General features: G+C 35.4%; 1 protein-coding gene across 4 annotated transcripts; it reads left to right on the plus strand.

The window, feature by feature from the left end:
- The first annotated feature begins 212 nt into the window (after nucleotides 1-212).
- Nucleotides 213-25,261, plus strand: DEPDC1 (DEP domain containing 1). Of its 4 annotated transcripts, none has more exons than XM_037816356.1 (12): nucleotides 213-302; nucleotides 2,583-2,848; nucleotides 5,794-5,827; nucleotides 6,233-6,351; nucleotides 6,757-6,887; nucleotides 7,454-7,501; nucleotides 9,892-10,032; nucleotides 10,503-11,363; nucleotides 11,819-11,991; nucleotides 22,640-22,816; nucleotides 23,882-24,067; nucleotides 24,812-25,261. In XM_037816356.1, the coding sequence occupies exons 1-12, from the start codon at nucleotides 255-257 to the stop codon at nucleotides 24,950-24,952; spliced, it is 2,325 nt and encodes a 774-aa protein (XP_037672284.1). In that variant the 5' UTR covers nucleotides 213-254; the 3' UTR covers nucleotides 24,953-25,261. The 4 variants fall into 4 exon arrangements, with proteins under 4 accessions (XP_037672284.1, XP_037672276.1, XP_037672295.1 ...); XM_037816348.1 differs by having other exon boundaries at nucleotides 255-302; nucleotides 5,677-5,827; XM_037816367.1 differs by lacking the exon at nucleotides 10,503-11,363 and having other exon boundaries at nucleotides 255-302; nucleotides 5,677-5,827; nucleotides 24,812-24,952.
- The last annotated feature ends 810 nt before the right edge of the window (nucleotides 25,262-26,071 follow it).

The following is a 26,071-nucleotide window of genomic DNA, read 5'->3' on the forward strand; positions in this document are numbered from 1 at the left end:
CACACAGTTTAGTACCAACACGGCCCCGCGACGCGGCCGGGTCTCCTCTGCCCATCCCGGCTCGGGCCGCAGCCTTCCGGCGGCATCACGTGATCCTACGTCGCGGCCAATCAGAGCAGTCCTTTGGAGTATTCAAATCCGCGGCGGGACTAACGTATGCGCTGAGCCGCCGCGGGGCAGTGGTCTACCCAAGTCGTCTTCCGGCGCCATGGACTGCACCGATCGCTGACCGAGCTCTGGGCCCTGTGGGCGGAATGGAGAATCGAGGTGTGCCTCCCGGGCCTTATCGGGCCACCAAGCTGGTAAGGCAGCGCCGAACGAGGAGAACTTGCCAGCCGGGACCGATGGCGGCCACCACTTTACGTGGGACCGTTTGTTATTTTATTCTGGACGGAGGGATGGGTCTCAGAGACCCTTGTTTCTATGGAAAGGAGGGTCAGGGAACTAAACGGGTATCGCGGGACCTTGTCTGGCACGCGTCTCCTACTTTCCCACCCCTTGCCCTCTGGAGCCTTCAAGCCAAAGACAAGGGACCCTGAAAGGCCGCATCGTTTTCTCCTGCTTTGTTAGGTGACTCTTGTACCTGGTGATGGCATCTCCTGGAACGTCATGAAACATTCCGATTTTTCGCCTTTTTGTCTACCCCCTTTCAAGATAAGAGAACATATGAGTTCCAGTGTTTTGTGGGAACAGAAAGAGGCACTCCCAAATGTGACGGTTCGTTTTGCTAGGATGTACCGGCCTACAGCTAGCTGCCTATTTGAAAAGTAAACACAGAAATATTTTTAAGTATCCATCAGTGACCATCGTTGTGATCACTGGACTTGTACTGTTATACAGTGTCCTGTGCATTTAGATCCTTATAGAACGGTAGCTTATATTTGTCTATTATTCTATAGGTTACCAAGTACTTTCACATACAGTATCTTCTCAGGAAATTCCTTAAGGTAGGAATGTATTGTTTGCCCTACTTCACCAATGAGGAAACTGAGGTCCACAGAAAGTCTCTCTCCCCAAAATCACATAAACCACAAAAATTGCTGCTATGGTGATCTTGATGTAGGGTCTATTGCTCAGTAAGATTGTGTTTATCATAAATGATAGAATTTAGGACTAAAAGGAAGTTTAGAACAGCTGTAGTCCTAGTACATTAGTTTCAAATTTATTAAATTAGAGGAAACTAGTAAAAGCACACTGAAAAAGAAAGCATTTGCTAAGTACTTACTAGTACTTTACATGTATTAAATCATTTTATCTTTACAACAAGCCCATTAGGCAGGCATCTTAGTCTCCTTATTGTCCTTATGGACAAAGAGGCTGAGGCGCAGACATAAAGTAACTTGTCCAGAAGGTCATATAAACAATATGTGGTACAGCTTGAGCCAGGAAACAAACCCTAGCAGTTTGATCCCAGAGCCCACTCTTAAAACCACTACACTATATCTCATCTTAGGAAAGCTATTCTGTAATTTCCTTAAGGGCAGGGATATCTCTTGTCATTGTCACTATTATATCCCCAGACCAATACATAATTTAAGCTCAATGTATGTTTTTTGAATAAATACATGAACTGGAGATGTGTGAGGAGAGATTACAGTTACTGTATTTTTGGCCCTTAAATTTTGCATTTTGATGTTGGGACCTCATATGTTAGATATATGGTAAGACAGCTAGTAGTGGCACAGCTGGGGTTACAAACCAGAGTCTTGACCTCTAATGTAGGATTTTTTTTTAATTAAATAGAGGCATGTGTATTATGTACCACCACCACCTCCATGCTCCACTGTTAGCCTCCAAACTAAAGGTTTGGCTGATTTGGGGACAGTTTGGAAAATGTCAGTATCTTAAAAATGTGGATATGTTACAATGTCATTAAATATGCAGTGGACTTACAGCTAACTTAATTTATCCACTCTGTTCTATGTTCACTATAGGAATCTTCACAGAAGAGATACTCTAGTAAATACATAGCTATTTTAATACTAAAGGCCTTTTACCAGTAATACTACTGCCTGCAATGTGTTGTTTGGCCAGCATAATGGTTGAGAATACAGGTTCTGGGTTTGAATACCTGGCTTCATCACTTAGCTATATGACCTTGGTCAAATTATTAACTTTCTGTGCTTCATTTTCCTTGTCTGTAAAATGGGATCATAATAGTACCTATACATAGAATTGTGAAAATTAAAGTCAAATAATACTTGTAAAGCACAGTGCCTGGCCACAAATGCAACCAGAATAGTGTTACTATTGAGATAAACAACAAGAATAAATGCTTTTTCTATTGAGGACCAAGAGGCAGGTTCTTTCGAGTTCTCCTTCCTTCTTCCTAGGTTTCCTAAATAAACTGACCAGCCAATAGAGTGTTTTTAATTAAAAAACCATTACATAAAAATATTATTATAGCACTAGAATTAATTTAAAAAAATCAGTAATGAATGATTCCTTCATAAATTTTTACAGCATAATCAGATGCAATGAAAGAATTTTCTCTATCTAATTTATTTCAAATCAGTAAGACATTTCCTTTTTATTGTTTAAATTTAAATATATATATTTGTATTTTCCCCTCCTTTTTGCAGTGGAATGAAGTTACCACATCTTTTCGGGCAGGGATGCCTCTGAGGAAACACAGGCAACACTTTAAAAAATATGGCAATTGTTTCACAGCAGGTGAAGCAGTGGATTGGCTTTATGACTTACTAAGAAATAATAACAATTTTGGTCCTGAAGTTACAAGGCAACAGACTATCCAACTGTTGAGAAAATTTCTTAAGAATCATGTAATTGAAGATATCAAAGGTCGATGGGGGTCAGAAAATCTTGATGACAACAATCACCTATTCAGGTACTGTACAGATATGTGACTACAAAACTGACTTGCTTGATAATAAAGTTTTATTTCTTTCCATTTTTACTATACTTTTGCCAAAACATAAGTTTCATCAGAAGTAATGTTTTCTCTGAAAAACTGTTCCTGCTCATAATATAATTAAAAGCATTCAGAAAATAGTAAGGCTAAAGTTACTTGCTATAAAATTCAACTTTTAAAATGTTAAATAGTAGATATAATTAGGAAATTGGGAGAGAAAGAGTGAGAAATGATCACTTCTGTATGTTTTGAAAACGCTGTTCTCAAGGACAGATCATTACTGACAGATCATTATAAATTCCAGAATTGCAAAGACAAATTCACAGGCCCTTGCCCTTAAATAACAGCTAATCTTATTAATGCATGTGATAAGATAAATAATAGCTAACTTTATATATTAAATGGCAAGAGAAATGTAACACAGGATAAAAAGAATATTTATTAAGCAGCTATGGACCAGAAACCCTGCTTTATGAGATGCATATGTTTTCCTATTTAATCCCTAAAATAGCCAAACAGGATAGGTATTAACCCTTTTTTACAGAGAGGTAACTGAGACCATACTTCACTAAAATTGTTCCCTCTGTCTAAAATGTTCTTCCACCTTGAAACAATACATATTTGTCAGACTGACAAATTTATACATTTTTTTAAATCTCACGTCTGTAACGGTCTCCTCTGTGGAGAATTTCTGACTTACTCAGGCCAGCGTAACTGGTTTTTCTCTCATGCACCCACTATTCTTTGTTATGTATCTGTTAAACTACATCTTTGGATTCTAATTTCCATGTTGTTGTTTTTTTTTCTACAGCATTAGTTATTTTCAAATGAAATGTCTTAGAAATTGATTCTTGCCTACGCACTCAAAACACTTTATGTCATACAAGTAAACTGCAATAACATGCATGTAAATAATCCATTTTGTATGACACTTTACAAATTTTTTCCTCTCTTAACACTCCTCAGTCATCTTTGTAGGTACTTATGCGTTGCTCATCCTTTAATTGTTACTGATCCTCCCGGCTCTGGACTTGTCCTCACCTCTCTCCCTGGGCAATCTCATGCCATATCTTTACCTACTTTTCCTATGACTTTAAAACTTACAATTAAGATATCTCTCCTGAGCTTCAGATCCATTTATTAGATTGCCTACTAGACAGGCACTTCAAATGTAACATATAGAAAATCAATGTCTCCCACTAAACTGAATTGCATCGTCTTCTTATGTTCCATGTTTGACTGAATGGCATTGCCTTCCCCATATTTGCCTTGATTCTTTCTCTTTTCTCTTCCCTTCAAGTATGATTTAATTATAAAATCATATCCATTATACTCACTAAAGAGTTCTCTGGTCTGTCCATTTCTCTCCTGACTGAGAATGCTCTATTTTTTTAGGCCATTATTCTCTTACCTGGATTTTTGCGATAACCCTTCAGCTAGCTTCTGAACTAGACTTCAGAATAACCAGACTTCAGCTAGTCTCTCTGTCCCTAGTCTTTTACAATGGTAACAAAACTATAAAATACTTAGAAATAAAGTTGACCAAAAATGTGTAAGACCGTATTGGAGAAAATTAAAAAATTTTATTGAAAGGAATAAATGGAGAAAGAGAGTATCATCAGTTATTTCTTCTCAAATTAATATATAAATTCAGTGTGTCTTCATTCAAAACCCCAATATATTTTTATAGAATTTGGCAAGCAGTTTCTAAAATTCATTTGGTAATGTGAATTCCAAGGGATATTGAAGAACAAGGTGGGGCAGGGAGAAGTGCCTTATCTGATATCTGGGCTTAAATTAAATTAAAAAATTATTGAGAGAAACATATAAACCCACACATATATGGGAACTTGATAGAAGTCTGAGATACCTTCACAAATCAAGGGGCAAAAGATGGATTATCCAATGAATATTTTCAGACAATTGGATATCTGTGAGGAAAAGGATAAAATTAAATCTTAATCACACATCAGAAAAGAATAAGTTATACATGGATTAAATACCTAAAAATGAAAAATAAAATGCTTAGGAGAAAAATAAAATATTTTTATGACATTGAGATAAGAAGGAATTTCTGAGGTCACTAAAAGCTTAAAAGGTACCATAAAGTGAAAAAACACCAAACCACATATTGTTTTTGTATACTTATTAAAAATATGAACATGGACAAAAAAGAAAATGTGGTAACTATAGGTTAATAATTTCCCTTAAGAAGAGAGGGAAAGAAATGGAATAAGCAAAGGATAGGGATCTTCAGTCTCTCATGTTTTCTTTCATGTAAAAAAAGATAGTGAAGTCTTTGTGGCAAAATGTTAACAGTTTGCCTTGGTTGATAGTTAGATAATGGATGTTGGTTTATGTCATTCTCTACTTTCATGTATCTTTGAAATGTTTTGTCATAAAAGGAAGGGAGGAAAGAGCATTACCATCAGAGGAAGCAACAAAACCAAGACCTGGAAATTGGAACAACACATTCAAGTAAAAGACTGAAAATACATATAAATTAGATAAGCAGTCAAAGGAAAATGTAGCATTCTAGAACCATTTTGTGTGCAAGCAATAATTCTCCAACAGAATTGATCCTGATAATAACCCAGAGTTATCTAGAAATAAAATTAAAATACTAAAGAAAGCAGGAAACCATTAAAACATCTTAGAAAGGTTTACTGGGAAAAATTGATTTTATCGAATCTTCATTCCTTGGTAATATAATAAATCGTATTGTTTATGTAGTTTTTTGAAGTAGGCTCTAAAAGTTTGCTTCTGTTCTCACATTATTTAATTGCATGTTATTTTTAAACTAGATTTCCTACAACTTCCCCACTTAAAACTCTTCCAAGAAGGCATCCAGAATTGAGAAAAAACAGCATAGAGAACTTATCTAAAGATAATATTTTTAAATTACGAAACTTATCTCGTAGGACTCCTAAAAAGCATGGATTACATTTCTCTCAGGTAAAATATTATTTTACTATTCCCTAGTTTAAATATAATTACATTTGCTTAATAATATATCATTAAAAGTAAGTGATTCTTCAATATAAGACAATACTGAAATCTTCCAACTTGTGTTGTATTCTAAAACTTTTCATATAAATTTGTTCAGAACCCCTAGAAACTGATAAAAATCATAGTAAGAAGTATTTGAAATAGTATTTGTATAATTTAAGTGTTTGCTTTTCATTTGGTTTGAGGTGTGGAGGCAGCCACAAAACCAAAATTAGTATCACCTTATATTACATTACTTCTTCAGGTAACACTTACCTTGTAATGCCACTATGGATTGATATTAACAGAATTGCTCTTCAATATTTTCTTAATTGAGCATAATAAACTTCACCAAACTAATTCTCTTTACAGGAAAATACAGAGAAAATAAAGTGTGAATCAATCAATGAAGACCAAGAAAACTCAGTTGATAATAGAGAAATAAGCCAGGGAGATGTTGAAGAAGTTTGGAGATATATTATTCTGATCTAGTAAGCTAAAACTAAGCTATATCGAAGTTCCTGTGGTGTGGAGTTTTCATCAAAATATGAACATATTAGTTCTCAGGGCTTAGAATGTGACCTGTGCCTGTGTTTCTTAATAAATGTTCTTGCTATAGCTCTGGCACAATAGAAATTAAATGCTTTCAGTAGGATTTGCTTTTTTTCTTTTTTTCTTTAATCAAAGCTGTAGCTGTATTTTTAAATCAAAGCTATATAGGAATCCTTAGAAGGTTATTGACAGGGGATACTAAACTGGAGCCTTAGAAATTTTGTTAAGAGGAAAACAAAACTTTCTGATAGCTTTTTGTGTTTGTTTCCCAGTCATTATCTTTTATATTTCGATTTTATTCCACCTATTTTATGGGGGGCAATTTTTTCTGTTCTTCTATTCAGCCTGCAAACCATTTTAGGTGTGCCATCTCTGGAAGAAGTCATAAATCCAAGTCAAGTTATTCCTCAACATATAATGTACAACATGAGCAATACAAGTAAACATGGAGTAGTTATACTACAAGACAAATCAGGTTAGTATTATTAAGCTTACATAATAAAAGAAGTCTTAATCTTTTTAAACTTGGTAACAAGGGTTGCATTTATACTGGGGGTACAGAGAGACCAAATATAGAAAGTAGAAATCTTTAATAGAGGGAGCATCAGGGGATATTGTTATATCATCATTAAGTGCTTAGCAATCACAGTGGAATGACTTTTAAGTCAATATTATTTAAGTGGTTATAAGAAGTATTATTCTAGCTCCTAAGGTGGATTGATCCCTGATTTAAAGAAAATGACAAGTTTAGATATACAAAAGGTATACAAGTATGATAGGTGTTACTGATTAACCATAATTTTTTTGAGGGTCAGGCACTGCAATGAACATGATAGAAATGGTCCGTGCCGTCATGGAGCTTATATGAATAGTTATGTGCAAATCTGCAGGAGTCACAACATATATGTAAAACCATAGTAATACATAATAAAATAAACCCAGACTCTTAACACCAGATTCTAAAGGGCAATGGCTTTTTTATTGTGTTAATGCCATAATAAATGTGTGGATTACTAAGCAATGTTCATTTTCTGTGTGTAGATGACCTCCCTCACTGGGTATTATCTGCCATGAGATGCCTAGCAAATTGTAAGTTTAAAAATGTTTTATATTTAAAGTATTTAATAATAACCAAGAGAATTTAAAAAATAATTTATAAAAGTACTGATAAAATCATGCATATCATTTCCCTTGATTTTTAAATGAAGGACTAGTAGAACCAATTACATTTCTTGTATGTGGAATGTTTTACGTACCCCTTAAATCTTTCTGTGCAGAAGCTGATCTTGTAATTCAAGCCAATCATTTATGACTTGGGTCACATAAATCATTAAATTATAAACTTGAGGATCTCAAGGGACTTTTAGGTATAACACACACCAATTGCCTCAGTGAGGGCTGGAGTTCAAATGGTATATCCAAAGGAAAGCAGCTTATAAGTGGAAAGGGTTCAACAGAAATCAAGTTTCATAGAGCTCGCTATGGTCGTCTAGCTATTGTACACAGCTTCAGCATCCAGGTGCTACATAACATGCTGCTTTTCTATAGGATGTATTAATGAGACTTTTATGTTTATGAAAAAAAAATCAGTATTTTTAAAAATATTAATGAAGTTTTATTAATATTCAGTAAATATATTTTCCTCTGTTGTCCCCTGGGGGTCAATATGGCAAAATAACATAGAATAAATAACAATAAAGTGAATAAATGTGAGGTACAGAAATGTTTTCTTTATCAAATCAAGTTAAAGATCTTGATCATTCACTTAAGATTTTTGACAATTTCTCTTTCTATCTTCTGCTTCCTAACTGCCAATCTCTCTTATATCTTGGCTATGGTTAGCAATTCATAAACCTATTTACAGGGATTTTTCTGATGTCCCATCCTTAGGAATTTGTATCTTCCCTCTCTTCCCAGTCCATGTTATACCTAAATAATTCCAAATATATATCTTACTGGATTCCAATTTAACAGCATTGTATTTAGCCATATGCAGTACTGAGTTTTTTACTTAACTTCTTATTTAATCTCCACAGTAATCCTGTGAGATTCAGAAATCAGTATCAGTATGCTATGCCTAAATTTTTTCCAGAGAAAACCAAGGCTTAGGAAGTCTTCTGCTAAGACATAAGGAGCTAGAATTCAACCCTAGATTATCTAATTATAAATTCCATATTTTTAAATTCTAATAAATATGTATTTTCTATCTTGGAAAACTTTATAATAATGAATCAAATCTTTTATTTCACATTTTAAGACTATCTCTAATTCCTTCTTAGAAAAATGTCTGTTCATTTTGCTCTACATAAAATCCATATTCGCCTTTAAGTTAATAAATGTATATGTGATCTGTTTTCTTTAATGCTTTTTCTGTATGTGTGCTCACACTTGTGTGACCATACAAAAGTTTGTAGACATAGTGGTAAGAGAGTATTTGGAATTGGGAAGAGAAAGATTTTAACTGGAAAGAAAGCATAGTGACTCTCAAACCTAAATGCATATTACAGTTAATAGGGAGATTCTTAAAAATATAAATTCATAGACCTCCATGCCAGAGATTCTGATTCAGTTGATTTAGGAGGTTGGGAATCTTTTTTTTTTTTTTTTAATAACCATGCCCCCAAAAATTCTCACATTGAAGTTTCCCAGATCAATGTTTATAAACCGCTGAATTGGTGATTCTAGGTCGGTAATTGTTACATTTTAGTATTCATGAAGATCACCTTAGTAGCTTATTAAAAAGTATAAATTCCAAACTCAGCCTCTATAGATTCCAGTTTGTGTAGACGAGTTCATATTTTTAATAGGCACATTTGGGTGATTCTGATGTGTGTTGTCCATGGACCACACTTTAAATGTTGTTGGACCTCAAGATCCTGGGCATTATTCTCACTTCACACTGCTCTAAGTTCTAATTCCAGCCTTGCCTCCAAAGGATTGATGATCTTGGGCAAGTTACCCTGAACCTCAGTTTCCTCATCTGTGAAATGATATAAGATCTTACTTTTGAGGAAGATACTAATAATTTGGCATGATTATTTCAATAGTCATTTTAAGCTAAAGAAACAATATAAAAACATTATTTAAATTCATTATTAAGAGTATGCTTCATGTCAGGCAAAATTCATTCATGGAAATGAAAACTTACAAAAGAATTCAGAGGAATTATTTGCCTTTCCAGATATTCTTTGCTTTAAAAAATGAATTACAATAAAATCCCATTGAAGATACATTTTCCTAAGGCTTTTAAAATTTTCCTCTATGTACAGTTTTTCAAGTGTATAAGTATTAAAACAAAATGCTACCAATTGCTTGCAGTGATTCCTGGTGAAAAAGATGAAAAGGAATAAGATGTGCACAACCCATTAAAATTTTCAATTGTGGCAGAGTTCCTTCATGAAATGTAGGTTTTATACTTTTTATAAGTATATTTAAAATAAAATATATCTTGCTTGTGTTCTTTTCCCTCTACTTCTTAGGGCCAAAAAGTAATGATATGAATAACCCAACTTATGTTGGATTTGAACGAGATGTATTCAGAACAATTGCAGATTATTTTCTAGATCTCCCTGAGCCTCTACTTACCTTTGAGTTTTATGAATTATTTGTGAATATTTTGGGTACGTATGAATATTTACTTATTTAAATTAATTTTATTAAAGTTTTCAAGCTTCCCACAAATAAAAGATCTAAAATATAAGTAAGCATGAAGGAGGCAGGCTATGAATTATTTTAAAATTCAGTAATGCTACGGTTGCCTTATAGTTAAGAGGTTTTTAATATTTGTAGACTGAGAGAAGCTATTTTAAAATATATTCTTGCCCAGTACCTTTACTCAGATTCTTGAAATAATTTTTAAGTTACTTATACCACAAGTGAAAAAACCTCTAGTCAGTCTTGCATGTTTGTAACTGAATGTTTCTTGCATGTGTCTTATTTAAGTGGCTTCTGAATTAAGCAACTGCTATTTGTACTATACTAACAATATATACTATGGTAATGCCTTATTTTTAACTCTGCTATTGTTTTGGTTTTATTTTTGTTCACTGTCACACAGTTGCATCTTAATTTTTGTTTCATTTCCTGGTAGTTGTTTGTGGCTACATCACAATTTCAGATAGATCCAGTGGGATACATAAAATCCAAGATGATCCACAGTCTTCAAATGTCCTTCACCTAAACTGTTTGAATTCCTTCAAATCAACTGAGTGTCTTCTTCTCAGTCTGCTTCGTAAAGACAAAAATAAAGAAGAATCAGAGTCTGCTGAGAGACTGCAGATAAATGATCATGGATTTCAAGAAAGATGTACTAGGAAAATGCAACTAGTTAATTTAAGAAACAGAAGAGCAAGTGCTAATGACAGAATGGGAGGAAGTTGTCATAATTTAATAGGCTTAAGTAGTATGCATGTTCTACCTTCTAACATCAAACCAAGGTGCTGTTCTTTGGAAGGAATTGTAGATATGCCAGGGATTTCAAGTAAAGAGGTCTCCAGTGTCTTCCATCAATCTGTTTTGAGCATAGAAGGACAAACTAATAAACAATTTATAGCATCTAATCCCAAACAAGAATCCCTACCAAATCTTCATTCGGAAGAAAATATTCAAAAACCACCCTGTGTTGTTTTTAAGAGAACTTCTACTTTGACTTTTCAAGACCAAGAGGCATTGTGTAGTGGGGACTGCAAGCCAAAGCAGCTTTGTAGATCTCAGAGTTTGCTTTTAAGAAGTAGTACAAGAGAGACTAGCTATATCAATTTACCAGTGGCTGAAATTACCATGAAACCAAATTATAGCAATCATCTCGGACAAGGCAGCACAAATGTGCAAACAGCTATGGAATGTGAACCCCGAGAGTCTAGTGCCACAATCAATAAAAGACTCTGCAAAAGTACAGTAGAACTTTCAGAAAATTCTTTTCCTCCAGCTTCTCTGTTGACTGGCACACAAAGTAAGGTTGATGCTTTCAATGCATGTAATATTAATTTTTAGTGTTCACTAACTCTGTGTTTTGCTTATCTGGCTTTTCTTCTCTGAAATTGCTTTACTTTTTTCCTCCAAAAGGAAAGTGTTTCTTACTGTAAAAGACTTTTTTCATGTCATAACCTACATTTATTCCATTTACCTAAAGCACCAATTCTCTTTTCCTTCAATTTCACTTATTCTGAGTCACTTTATTTGTAATAAGTGAAGAATTTTAATACTTAAAATTAGGTTGTGAAAGAAATAATGAGAATCTTAACATGCTTTTGAGGAATGTGGGAATTTCTAGAAATAGTCAAAAGAAATGGAATACTAATATATTTTGCCTTCTTTGTGATAACCATACATGTTGGTAGTATGAAAGCAATTAGTGGCATTGGTGATTTCTTTTTTTTTTTTTTTTTTTGTAACTTTGTCTTCTAGGTTTGTTGCAGCCTCATTTAGAGAGGGTTGCTATCAGCGCGCTACAATTATGTTGCTTGTTACTTCCCCCACCAAATCGTAGAAAGCTTCAGCTTTTAATGCGCATGATTTCACGTATGAGTCAAAATGTTGATATGCCCCAACTTCATGATGCAATGGGTACAAGATCACTGGTAAGTTGTTTTCTTAAGGAAAGAATAAGCCCTGGTTCATAAACCAAAAGAAAGAAGCCAAACCATCTAAAAGTACCACTCTAGTGGTGTCTTGGTCTTGAAATTCTTTCTAAAGTTAGAAAGGCTCTTTAGAGTCTAACCTTTCCTAGCAGCAGAATGTTGGAGCATTAATCCTCCTTGCCCAGTTTGTTACACTTTCACATCCTGGTCTTTGTCTTTAATTAGGAGCTTGCCTCTTCATTCATCCTTCATCACTTGGTGACAGCCTATTAGACCACGTTATACTGCCTTGTGCCAATTCTATTTAGTGGGTATGGAAGACAGAATATAGGCACTGTGGAAAGCTTAAGGGCACTTGAACTCTGTAAACATAAAGAACTAATGGAGAATCCACATACAGTAAGTCAAAGTCAGTGAGTATAGCAGTAGGAAAGTTGTATTTGATGAATTATTATAACAGGTCATTGTGGGCAAGAAATTGGGTGATACTGTTGCCAAGCAACCTCAATCCTAAAATAGAGACATAGTGAAACTGAGGGTAGAGACATTTATATGCAAGTATTGATTGGAAATAATTCCTTAAATTATCTCTAATTTCTTTTTTTTTTTATTTTTTCTTATTAAATTCAGTTTTATTGAAATACATTCACACACCATACAATCATCCATGATATACAATCCACTGTCCACAGTATGATAACATAGTTATCATATGATATGATATGATATCATATGATATCATATGATATGATATGATATCATATGATATCATATGATATGATATGATATCATATGATATCATATGATATGATACGCATATGATGATATGCGTTCATCACCACAGTCTATCTCTGAACATTTTCCTTACATCAGAAAGAACCAGAACACCCAAATCATCCCCCCAAATCATCCCCCCATCCCACCCCATTTGTCCTTTAGTTTTTACCCCCATTCCTCCACTCATCCATACACTAGATAAAGGGGGTGTGATCCACAAGGTCTTCACAATCACACTGTCACCTCTTGTAATCTACATTATTATATAATTGTCTTCAGGAGTCCAGACTGCTGGGTTGGAGTTTGGTAGTTTCAGGTATTTTACTTCTAGCTATTCCAATACATTACAGCCTAAGAGGTGTTATCTATATAGTGCATAAGAATGTCCACCAGAGTGACCTCTCGATTCCATTTGGAATCTCTCAGCCACTGAAACTATTTCGTCTCAATTTGCATCCCCCTTTTGGTCAAGAAGATACTCTCAGTCCCATGATGCCGGGTCCACATTCATCCCTGGGAGTCATACTCTGCGTTGCCAGGGAGATTTACACCCCTGGGAGTCGGGTCCCACGTAAGGGGGAGGGCAGCGAGTTCACCTGTCGAGATGGCTCAGTTAGAGAGAGAGAGGGCCACATCTGAGCAACAAAGAGGTACTCAGGGGGAGACTCTTAGGCACCATTACATACAACTTTAGACTCTCCTTTGTGGTAATGAGCTTCATAAGGGCAAGTCCCATGCTCGAGGGCTCAGCACATCAAACCACCAGTCCCAATGTTTGTGACAACATCACCACCAGTCCAGGTGAGGATGTCCAACACATCCGCACCTTCCCCCAGATCCTTGGGGCTGGGGAGGGGGAGGCTGTAAATATATGTTTTATTATCTGCCCAAATTACTCTAGGATGTGTTACTATTTCACTCCAGCCTATACTAACCTACCATATCTCACTTCCTATTCAAAGTTCCATGCAATTGTGGTGTTTGAACAGATCGACTGTAGAGTTGTACCGTTTAGAAAATTTAGATCCTGTACCAAATAGATATCTATTCCCTTGGTCTCATATGAAAGTTGAAGTTTTAAAATACAATCAGTTTCAACCTTTATCCTTTGGCCTGGCTTGCCCTGGTCTTAACCAGACCTGCTTCATTCATATCACTAATTGAAGTCTGGGCTCTTTCTCAGCTTTTTTTTTTCCTTTGACAGTGGCTGTATGCACTAATACTGACATTCATATCTGCCGAGCTCTAGCTCTGAGTTTCAGGTGTCTCAGAGATATGCATTGTTCCAGAGACCAATCAGGTTATACGCTAGGGGATCAGCATCTCAAAGTTTAGAGATAGGCCTTACAATTCAGGGCTAGAGTTAACTGCTGTAAGAGCTTAGAATCTAGGGAGTATTACAATTATTGTGTCCACGTTAGGTTATGTTCTAAGATTCAATTCTGAGTTTACACATTGTAGTTAGTCCATATTGGTGAGGCATCATCCCTCTCACCATGTTTTCTCCAGCACTTTTACTCCTATATATATATTTTCCTACAATTTTATAGCGTTATATTCACATACCATACATTTATCCACAGTGTACAATCAGTTGTTCACGGTATCATCATAAAGTTGTACATTTATCACCACAATCAGCACTTGAACATACTGATTACTACAAGAAAATTTTTTTTTTTTTTTTTTTAGCAATAAGAAAAAATGATAAAAAGAAAAATAACATGTCATACAATACAAGATACTACTAAGGACAGCAAATAACACCACTACCAAGAATCCCATATTACTCCCCTATATCCCCCTCTCATATACATTTAGCATTGGCATATTGCCTTTGTTACATTTAATGGAGGTGTATTACAATGTTACTGTTGACCATAGACTCCAGTTTGCTTTGATTATGTTTTTTCCTGAATACCATCCCTTTTTCAATTTTCTACATGGTTGACATTCATTTGCTTTCCCACATGCAAAAACATTTTTATATTTGTATATTTAGTAACAGTCATTGGCCACTCCAGTTTTTGCCATGTTATACAGTCCCAGTCTTTATCATCTATCTTTACCTCTGGTGTCATACATTCTCCTATCCCACCTCTTTCAGCTTTACTCACTGACATCTTTGTTCAGTGTACTTACAATACCGTGCTACCATCACACATTATTATGCTATCTATTTCTGGATCTAAGCAATCAATCCTAAACATTCTGTAGTCCTTCAGCATCAAATGGCTGATCTCTGCCCTCTTTCTATCTCCTGGTCGCCTGTGTTGTCAGCTTTTAACTCCCAAAGTTTGTTCATTAATGTCTGTTCATATTAGTGAGACCATACAGAATCTGTCTTTTTGTTTCTGGCTAACTTCACTTAACATAATGTCCTCAAGGTTCATCCACATTATTACATGATCCATGTCTTTGTTCTGTCTTACAGCTGCATAATATTCCGTCATGTGTATATACCACAGTTTGTTTATCCACTCGTCCTTTGATGGACATTTGGGCTGTTTCCATCTCTTGGTAATTGTGAATAATGCTGCAATAAACATTGGTTTACAAATGTCTGTTTGTCTTAAGTTTCATTTCCTCTGAGTATATACCCAGCAATGGAATAGCTGGGTCATATGTCAGATCTATATTTAGCTTCCTGAGGAACCTCCATACTGTCTTCCAGAGTGGTTGCACCATTCTACATTCCCACCAACAATGAATAAGTGTGCCTCTTTCTCCACATCCTCTCCAGCACTTGTCATTTTCTGTTTTTTGGATAATGGCCATTCTGGTAGGTGTGAGATGATATCTCATTGTGGTTTTGATTTGCATTTCCTTAATAGCCAGTGAAGTTGAGCATTTTTTCATATGCTTTTGAGCCATTTGTATTTCCTCTTCAGAAAAATGTCTGTTCATGTCTTTTGCCCATTTTGTAATTGGATTGTTTGTCTTTCTGTTATTGAGATGCAGGATTCCTTTATATATTCAGGATATTAAACCCTTATCTGATATGTGGTTTCCAAATATCATCTCCCATTGTGTAGGTTGCCTTTTTACTTTTCTGACAAAGTACTTTGATGTACAAAAGTGTTTAATTTTGAGGAGATCCCATTTGTCTATTTGTTCTTTGGTTGCTCGTGCCTTGGGTGTGAGGTCTAAGAAACCACCTCCTTTCACAAGATCTTTAAGATATTGCCCTACATTTTCTTCTAAGAGTTTTATGGTCTTGGTGCTAATGTTTAGGTCTTTGATCCACTTTGAGTTAATTTTGATATAAGGTGTGAGATGGACATCCTCTTTCATTCTTTTAGAAATGGATATCCAGTTCTCCAAACACCATTTATTGAACAGGCTGCTCTTTCCCAGTTGCTTCGGCTTCACTGCCTTATCAAAGATCAGTTGTCCATAGATGTAAGGGTCTACTTCTGAACACTCAATTTGATTCCATTGATCAGTATATCTGTCCTTATGCCAGTACCATGCTGTTTTGAGCACTGTAGCTTTGTAATATGCTTCAAAGTCAGGTAGTGTGAGACCTCCCACTTCTTTCCTCTTTCTCAAGACATTTTTGGCTATTCGGGGCACCTTACCCTTCCAAATAAATTTAGTTGTTGGTTTTTCTATTTCTGTAAAGTAAGTTGTTGGGATTTGAATTGGTATTGCATTGAATCTGTAAATCAGTTTAGGTAAAATTGCCGTCTTAACTATATTTAGTCTTCCAATCCATGAACATGGTATGTTCTTCCATTTTTTCAATTTCTTTTAGCAGTTTCTTATAGTTTTCTATGTAAAGGTCTTTTGTGTCCTTGGTTAAGTTTATTCCCTAAATACTTGATTCTTTTGGTTGCTATTGTAAATGGGATTTTTTTTCTTGATTTCCTCCTCTTGTTGCACATTACTTGTGTATAGGAACACTACAGATTTTTGCGTGTTGATCTTGTAGCCTGCTACTTTGCTGTATTCATTGACTAGTTCTAGTAGCTTTGCTGTAGATTTTTCTGGATTTCCTACATATAGAATCATGTCATCTGCAAATAGTGAAAGTTTTACTTCTTTCTCTCCAATTTGGATGCCTTTTCTTTCTTTTTCTTGCCTAATTGCTCTAGCTAGAACTTCCAGCACAATGTTGAATAACAATGATGATAGTGGGCATCCCTGTCTTGTTCCTGATCTTAGAGGAAAAACTTTCATCTCTCCCCATTGAGTGTGATGTTAGCTGTGGGTTTTTCATATATTGCCTTTATCATATTGAAAAAGTTCCCTTCTATTCCTATCCTTTGAATTGTTTTCATCAGGAAAGGATGTTGAATTTTGTCAGATGCCTTTTCTGCATCAATCGAGATGATCATGTGGTTCTTCTGCTTTGATTTATTGATGTGGTGTATTACATTAATTGATTTTCTTGTGTTGAACCAGCCTTGCATACCTGGAATAAATCCCACCTGGTCGTGGTGTATAATTCTTTTAATGTGCTGCTGGATTCGATTTGCGAGTATTTTGTTGAGGATTTTTGCATCTATATTCATTAAAGAAATTGGTCTATAATTTTCTTTTTTTGCAGTATCTTTGCCTGGTTTTGGTATTAGGGTGATGATGGCTTCATAGAAAGAGTTAGGTAGCTTTCCCTCTTCTTCAATTTTTTTGAAGAGATTGAGCAGGATTGGTACTACTTTGTTCTTGAATGCTTGGTAGAAGTCACATGTGAAACCATCTGGTCCTGGGCTTTTCTTTTTTGGGAGTTTTTTGATGACTGACTCAATCTCTTTACTTGTGATTGGTTTGTTGAGGTCATCTATTTCTTCTTGAGTTAATGTTGGTTGTTTATGCTTTTCTAGGAAGTTGTCCATTTCATCTAAGTTGTCTAGTTTATTAGCATATAGTTGCTCATAGTATCTTCTCATTATCTCCTTAATTTCTGCAGGGTCGGTAGTTCTATTTCCTTTCCCATTTCTGATTGCATTTATTTGCATCTGCTCTCTCTCTTTTTTTGTTAGCCTAGCCAGTGGTCCATCAATTCTATTGATTTTCTCAAAGAACCAATTTCTGGTTTTGTTGATTCTCTCTATTGTTTTCCTGTTCTCAATTGCATTTATTTCTGCTCTAATCTTTGTTATTTCTTCCCTTCTGCTTGCTTTGGGGTTAGTTTGCTGTTCTTTCTCTAATTCCTCCAGGTGAGCAGTTAACTCTTCAATTTTTGCTCTCTCTTCTCTTTTAATATAGGCATTTAGGGCAATAAATTTCCCTCTCAGCACCGCCTTTGCTGCATCCCATAAGTTTTGATAAGTTGTGTTTTCATTGTCATTTGCCTCGAGGTATTTACTAATTTCTCTTGTAATTTCTTCCTTTACCCACTGGTTTTCTAAGAGGGTGTTGTTTAGCCCCCATATGTTTGTGAATTTTATGACCTTCTGCCTTTTATTTCTTTCCAACTTCATTCCATTGTGGTCTGAGAAAGTGTTTTGTATAATATCAATATTTTTTAATTTATTGAGACTTGCTTTGTGACCCAACATGTGGTCTATCCTAGAGAATGTTCCATGAGCACTTGAGAAAAAAGTGTATCCTGCTGTTGTTGGATGTAGTGTTCTATAAATGTCTGTCAAGTCTAGTTCATTTATCATACAATTCAACATCTCTGTTTCTTTAGTGATCCTCTGTCTAGATGTTCTATCCATTGATGAGAGTGGTGTATTGAAGTCTCCAACTATTATTGTAGAGGTATCTATTTCTCCTTTCAGTGATTGCAGTATTTGCCTCATGAATTTTGGGGCATTCTGGTTTGGTGCATAAATATTTATGACTGTTATGTTTTCTTGATGAATTGACCCTTTTATTAATATACAGTGTCCTTCTTTGTCTCTTTTAATTGTTTCGCTTTTGAAGTCTAACTTGTCTGATATTAATATAGCTACTCCCGCTTTTTTCTGGTTGTTGTTTGCATGAAATATCTTTTTCCAACCTTTCACTTTCAGTCTATGTTTGTCCTTGTGTCTAAAGTGAGTTTCTTGTAGACAGCATATAGATGGGTCCTGTTTTTTAATCCATTCTGTCAGTCTGTGTCTTTTTATTGGGGAGTTTAATCCATTTACATTTAGTGTTATTACTGTAAGGGCAGTACTTTACTACCATTTTGTTTTTTGGAATTTATATGTCATATCTTATTTTTTCCTCTCCTTTTACCTTTCCTGATAATCTTCATTTCTGCACTCTTCTCCAACTCTCTCTCTCCTGTCTTTTCCTATCAGCCTGTAGCACTCCCTTTAGTATTTCTTGTAGTACCGGTCTCTTATTCACAAACTCTCTCAGTGTCTGTTTGTCTGAAAATGTTTTAATCTCTCCCTCATTTTTGAAGGAAAGTTTTGCTGGATATAGAATTCTTGGTTGGCAGTTTTTCTCTTTCAGTATCTTAAATATATCATGCCACTGTCTTCTTGCCTCCATGGTTTCTGCAGAGAAATCTGTACATAGTCTTATTGACCTTCCCTTGTATGTGATGGATTGCTTTTCTCTTGCTGCTTTCAGAATCCCCTCTTTGTCTTTGACATTGGACAATCTGACCAGTGTCTTGGAGTAGGTCTATTGGGATCTATTCTATTTGGGGTACGTTGTACTTCTTGAATCTCTAATTTTCTGTCTTTTATAAGATTTGGGAAATTTTCAGTGAATATGTCTTCTATTACTCTTTCTGCCCCTTTTCCCCTCTCTTCTCCTTCTGGGATACACATAACACGTATATTTGTGCGTTTCATGTTGTCACTCAGCTCCCTAAGACCCTGCTCATATTTTTCCATTTTTTTCACCCTCTGTTCTTTTGTGTGTATGAATTCAAATGACCTGTCTTCCAGTTCACTGATCCTTTCTTCTGCCTGTTCAAATCTACTGTTGTGTCCCTCCATTGTGTTTTTCATCTCCTCCATTGTGGCCTTCATTCCCATGAGTTCTGCCATTTGTTTTTTTAAGTTTATGAATTCTTCTTTATAGTCAGCCAGTGTCTTCTTTATATCCTTCAGCTCTTTTGCTATATCTTCCTTCATTTCATCAAATTTATTTAGCATTAGTTGCCTCCACTCCTGTGTCTCAGCTGAGCTATTAGTTTATTCCTTTGGCTGGTCCATGTTTTCGTGTTTCCTGGTATGGCTTGTTATCTTACGTTGTCTAGGCATCTGATTTTCTTGATTAGTTTATTTTGGAGCTTGTTTTCTGTCTTTTACCTAGTGATTTTCTTGTTGGTTGGCTTTGTTCTCTGGCCTCTGCTATTCAGTTCAACTTATTCTAGACCTCTAACTTAGGTTCTATTTAGTTGATCAGAATTTTTCCCCTCTTGTTTTTTCTGTTTCTTGCTCTGCCTCTATGTAACCTTTTTGTGAGTGGGTGTCCTCAGATATGGTCGACCCTAGTCAGATTTTCCCAGTCTAGTGAGGCCCAGGTCTCATTGGGAGGGTATGGAGTTTTCCTGAGAATGAGACCCTCCTATGAGGCCTTTAGAATTGGTGCTTTTCCTCTCCTGTCCAGCAGGTGGCGCTGGCCAGCCTGCAGCTCCCCCACCAGTGTAAGGAGGTATGGAGCCTTTAGTTCTCCTGGTGACTCTGATCCTGTCAGTGGCGTGGCTGACTGAAGCTGGAATCTGAATTCCAGCCCCTGGAGTCTGAATTCCCAGAAGGAGGACTGCCAATTGAGCTGGACCTCCCTCCACTCTCCCAATCCTCAGAACTCCAGTTGCCTCTCAGGGGCACTATTCCCTTCTCCTCTCTCCTCTTTGGGGCCTCTCCAGGTAGATTTCTTGGTCAGCCTGAGTTGCCAATTAAAGACGGGGGTGGAGGCCTTCAGTAGTGAATACGGAATTCAAAGACTCTGTGGGTACTCTGTCTCCCCCAAGCCCAGCCTAGTCCCTCAACCTGGGCTTTCCGATAGAAAATAACCACATATATTACTTTTAGATTTAAAAAAAAAAAAAAAAAAAGTAGAAAAGAAATCAAGAAAAAGAAAAAAGGAAAAAAAAAAAACGAGTCTCTTTTAAAAGTCTTTCACCAGCCTGGAAGTTTTGTCAGTGTCAGAATAGAGCATTTAAAGATATGCTTTGGCCTATTGTCTGATAATTACTCTCCAACCGCTTCAGTTTCACCCCTGCCGGGGGCTATTGAAATGCAAAAAGATAAGGGATCAGTGAGAAGCCAGAAGGGACAAAATGTAGGGGGGAAAAAAAATGGCTTTTTTGGAGTCTGGGAATGGGTGCCCACTTTTACGTGCCCCCACTTCTCGGAGCCCAGCCCTTCTTTAGCACCCCAGCTCCCAAAGTTAGTTAATTAATTTGTTAATTAATTCTGCAGTTGAAGCTGGGTTGAGCCTCCCTTCTTGCCCTCAGCAGATTGCTGTTTTTTGTTTTTTTTCCCCCTCTTTCAGGGAGCCGGCAGCAAGACAGTCTGTGAGGTCTGGGTGGGGAGGGGCGCCAGACCCCTGGTCCAGGGAACTTAACAATGTTCGCTGCGATCTCAGCTTTTCCTCCAATTCCAAACTTGTGTCCAATGTGTGACTGGTTACTGGAGACCCCGAAAACACTGTTTCATATAGTTCTTGGGTAATTGCCAGCTGCTCTAGGGGAGAGATGAAATTCTGCTCCTCACCACTCCGCCATCTTACCCAGCCTCTATATCTCTAATTTCTTTTTTAAAGAGCTGCTTCTTCCTCAGAATGCAACTTCAGTTTAAAAGAGGTTCTCATAGCAGCAAAGGATCTGGAGCTAAAGCTCTATTCTTCCAGTCATTATCAAAAGCAGTACTTTAACAATGACAAACCTTATATGAAGAGGAAGAATTATTCTGGAATAGTTATGGTCACCATTAAAAGGCATAAGAAAGTTTGTAGGAGTTGTTTTGAGAGACATGGGTGGAAAGGTGCTAATTTTGATTTTACACTTTTTGAGTTTGAGGTTATAGTATATCCAAGTGAAATTTGTCCAACAAAATGTTGGAAATGTAAGCCTGATGAAGTCAGGGCAGTTGGCAGATTTTCTGAATCATTCGCATAGAGATAGTAGTTGAAGCTATGAGAGTAGATGAGCTCTTTAAGTCTAAGAATGTAGAGAAAGAAGAGCAAAACAAGTGAGGACTGAGCCTTCGAAGGAGACAGGAAAAGCCTACGTAAGAGGCAGGACTCAAATCAGAAGTATTTCATTTGAGAAAATATGAATAACCATCTATTATGTGCAAAATACTTAAAATAGAATTTCTAATACTCTGTTTTAGGATGTGTGTTTTTGTGTGTGTGTGTGTGTTTTCGTGGGTCATATGGGTATGAGTGAGAGTGAGTTAGTTTTGAAACACAAACATTATCCCAGGATTTAAAGACTCCTTGTGATGAAATTTAACAATATATGTATTAATTTGCTATTTAAAGACTGATGGAATCAGCATTAAAAACTATTTTCCAGAGTTTCAAGAGATACATGGTGCCAACTTTGCAACCGCTGGATGAGTATAATGGTTTATGTTATATATTCTTCTGGTTTGTGTTTTTGTGGGATTGATTTAATATAATAAGCCATTGTTCAGTAACCAAGTTTAAGCTTAAGCAATTATAATATCTGTGTGGTATTAATGGAACCTATGGTATTTACTAATAGAATTGTGACAAAATTAAAGAAAATCTAAGACTTTATATAATACTTTTGAATTATATTAAGGAAATAGTTAAAAAACAAAAAAGACTTAAGCATGACAGACATTCTTACCTTTCTAATGATAATAAATTATTGTCCTCATTTTAAAACCAAAATCTGCTTATCACTTAATGCTTCAGCATAATGCTACTGGAAATTACTAATATTCTGATTTATATGAAACCTTAGATTTTTAAAGTCGCATTTCTCAATATATAATTGTAGATGATACACACTTTTTCTCGGTGTGTCTTATGCTGTGCCGAAGAAGTGGATCTTGATGAGCTTCTTGCTGCAAGATTAATTTCTTTCTTAATGGATCATCACCAGGAAATTCTTCAAGTACCCTCGTACTTACAAATTGCAGTGGAGAAACATCTTGACTACTTAAGAAAGGGTCATGTAGGTAACTAATTCTCTACATTAGTTAGTTGCAAGTGGGAAACGCATCTCAAACTAACCCTAATCAAAAAAGGAGACTTTGTGAGCTCACATAAACAACCTTTAAAAGTCAAGAATGTATACAGAATCTGGGGACTTAAATAGCAATAGGGCTTTCCATTTTGGTCCTGTGTGATAAATGGCTCCTTCACAAGGTGGGGAATGTGGGTGAGAAAAGCTCTTGAATCACAGTCTTACGTTTATAATCCAAAGTAAAAGAGAGCCATCCCTCCATCTCCAATTTGGAAAGTGCTGGGTATGGACTCTGATTGGCCCAATCAGGGTTAAATACTCATCCTTTTGTTGATTGAAGGTGAGTTGGGTAGAGAGAGGGACACACACTAATTGCTATCCATTGGTCTACATAGATTAGAGGAGAATCTGTTCTTCAAAGTTAGTAGGGGTAAAATGGGAAGGAACTATTAAAAGAAAAAGAGAAGGAATACTGAGCAGACATATAAAACAGGTGTCTGCTATATTTGATCTTTGATTGTCCAGCAATATTTCCATGTTTTCTCCCATACATACCATTCTAACAATGCTCTGACTTATAATTTTTCCCTATAATTTCTTTCCCTTATCAACAGTTATGGCTCTGCCCATGCCTTTAGGCCCCCAAAACAGTAGATAATTTCTATAACTAAGTCAGAGCATTAATATTTTAAGGTTAATTAAAATATCACTTAGATAATTGTTTTATAGTTTAAAGAATAAAACCATGGTTAGCAGTAATTCAAATAATAGCTACCTTTATTTAATGTTTATTATATGCCAAGTAGATGAGAAAACAGGCCAAGAGAAGTTAAATAAATTTGCTGAAAGCTACAAAGCTATTAGGTTGAGCTGAGATTTAGATCCTACTGACTTATCACTACCCTATACTGCATAATACCTAGTTTTCTTAGTCTTTAATGTTTGATTGGTAGTAAAATAATAGGTATTAAATCTCATTTTAAAAACCCATTTTCCAAATAAAAGCATGAGCAGAATTAATAGATTTGTACTGTATCATTTTGGTCACTACAGATTAAAAATCCTACAGATGGACTTCTTGCTCCTTTGCCAACTTACTCATACTGTAAGCAGATTAGTACACAGGAGTTTGATGAACAAAAAGTTTCTACCTCTCAAGCTGCAATTGCAGAACTTTTAGAGAATATTATTAAAAATAAGGGTCTGCCTCTTAAGGAGAAAAGGAAAAAACTAAAACAGGTAAGAAAATGAACAAATTCTCAATTCTATAATTATTTTCTAATATCCTGTGCTGAGTGTCATTTAATAACATTTAGATTCTAATTTCACATGTTAATATTTTGGATTCTAAATTTGTATCTATAGACTATATATTATGCTACATTGTATGTATGTATCTATAGACTATATATTATGCTACATTGTATGTGTACATTAAACTACTTCTAAAATACGAGTATCTACCTGATTTTACTTTCTATCTTGAAATCTAGAATGACAACAATAATAATGATTATAGCTTGGATGTACCTGAGAAAACAGTTACTAAATTTGGATTATAATATGTATCTTTGCATGGCTCATCATTACCATTTAGAATTTTTTCCTCTAAATCAAAACCTAGTAGCCCAATGGTTCTGGCAAGTCCAGTTCTAGGTCTGACACACTTACGGAAATATGAAATATACTGGATCCCTATGATTTTCATAGGCTTGACCAATGGGAAGGAAGTAGATTTAGAAATTATACAGAGAATTAGCAGGATAACAAAATCTTGGAATGTTGATGATAACTGGGATCTAAGAGATCTTACAATCTGTCTTTGATTTGTGTGAGAGAGAGGTAAAGGACAAAGTGAAAGGAGATTCGTCTCTGTAATATATTTTTGAGAAAGGTAACAAATTCGTATTACAAAATGTTGAGTACTAGCTTTAGCTAGGGAAACAGTGTAAAATACTTTCTAATTCCTCATCTTTTTTTAAGTTTCAGAAGGAATATCCCTTGATATATCAGAAAAGATTTCCAACCACAGAGATTGAAGCAGAACTTTTTTGTGACAAGCCTACAATCAAGCAACCAATGCTCATTTTAAGAAAACCAAATTTTCGTAGTTTAAGATACTAACTGAATTAAAAATTATGTAATACTTGTGGAACTTTAATAAGCCATTCCTGAGAATACAGATACTATAAAAAGGAAGCTTATTATTAATAGGTTTTCCTAAATAAACAAACTATGTATAAGGAAGTGCCAAAATAGTTTAAGAAACATTTTCCGTGTGAGACTAACAAACTATTGGATCTCAACTAAAAGCAAATAATAGTGAGAATAGTGATACCAAATATTTAACCAGAAACAATCTTCTCTCTTTTATACAACTATTTGGAAAAGCTATCATGATGTGTGCCAGAAATTTATTTACTTGAATTTTTTTAAACTGACATGTATTCTTTATGTTTAAGCTGTAATTCTGTTTCTAAAAGAAAATAACTTATCTGCACATGTTATTATGGATATTAGCTAAAGTACTAGTTGTTTAGGGTTACTTTTTGTTTCTTAGAGTAAGAACGTGAAGAATATTGGAAAACAACTGCTAAATGTTGCACTCCTTTGTATATTCTTTTTCTATGTTTGATGTATTCATATGTGTGGGTTTTTAAACCATATATATATATGTATGTGTGTGTATATATATATATACACATATGTATGAAGATTTTGATTTTGCCTTAAACATATCCCAGTTGCTTAAGTAATTTCATTTTTTCAGTAAATATCTTTTGAATTCTTATGTTCATGTATCTACTAGAAGATGGACGTATAAAAGCAATCATGTATTCATTCAAAAGATATTTATTTAGTAACTGCTATGTGCTTGTCATTGTTCTAGATATGGGGAGACATTGAGGAACAAAAGAAAATCACTCTTATGGTATTTATTTTCTAATCTAGGGAGATAAACCTATCAGATGCTTGAAAAATCAATGCATTCAGTAAAGTCAAGGCATGGGGAATCCTTTAGCTGAAGATTGACCTCTTTGATTGTGGGGCAATCCTCCAAGCTAGTGGTTCAAACTTTGCTGCTCATTAGAATCACCTAGAGAACTTTACAGCAATCCATATGACCAGGCACTACCTTATACAAATTAAATGCAAATTTTCAGAGGTAGAAAGTATGTAGATGAATCCAGTGTTCAGCCAACTTGAGAATCAGTGCTCTAAATCCTTTTTGATAAATGTTTA

Source organism: Choloepus didactylus, chromosome 2, assembly GCF_015220235.1.
Source record: "Choloepus didactylus isolate mChoDid1 chromosome 2, mChoDid1.pri, whole genome shotgun sequence".
NCBI classification, from domain to species: Eukaryota; Metazoa; Chordata; class Mammalia; order Pilosa; family Megalonychidae; genus Choloepus; species Choloepus didactylus.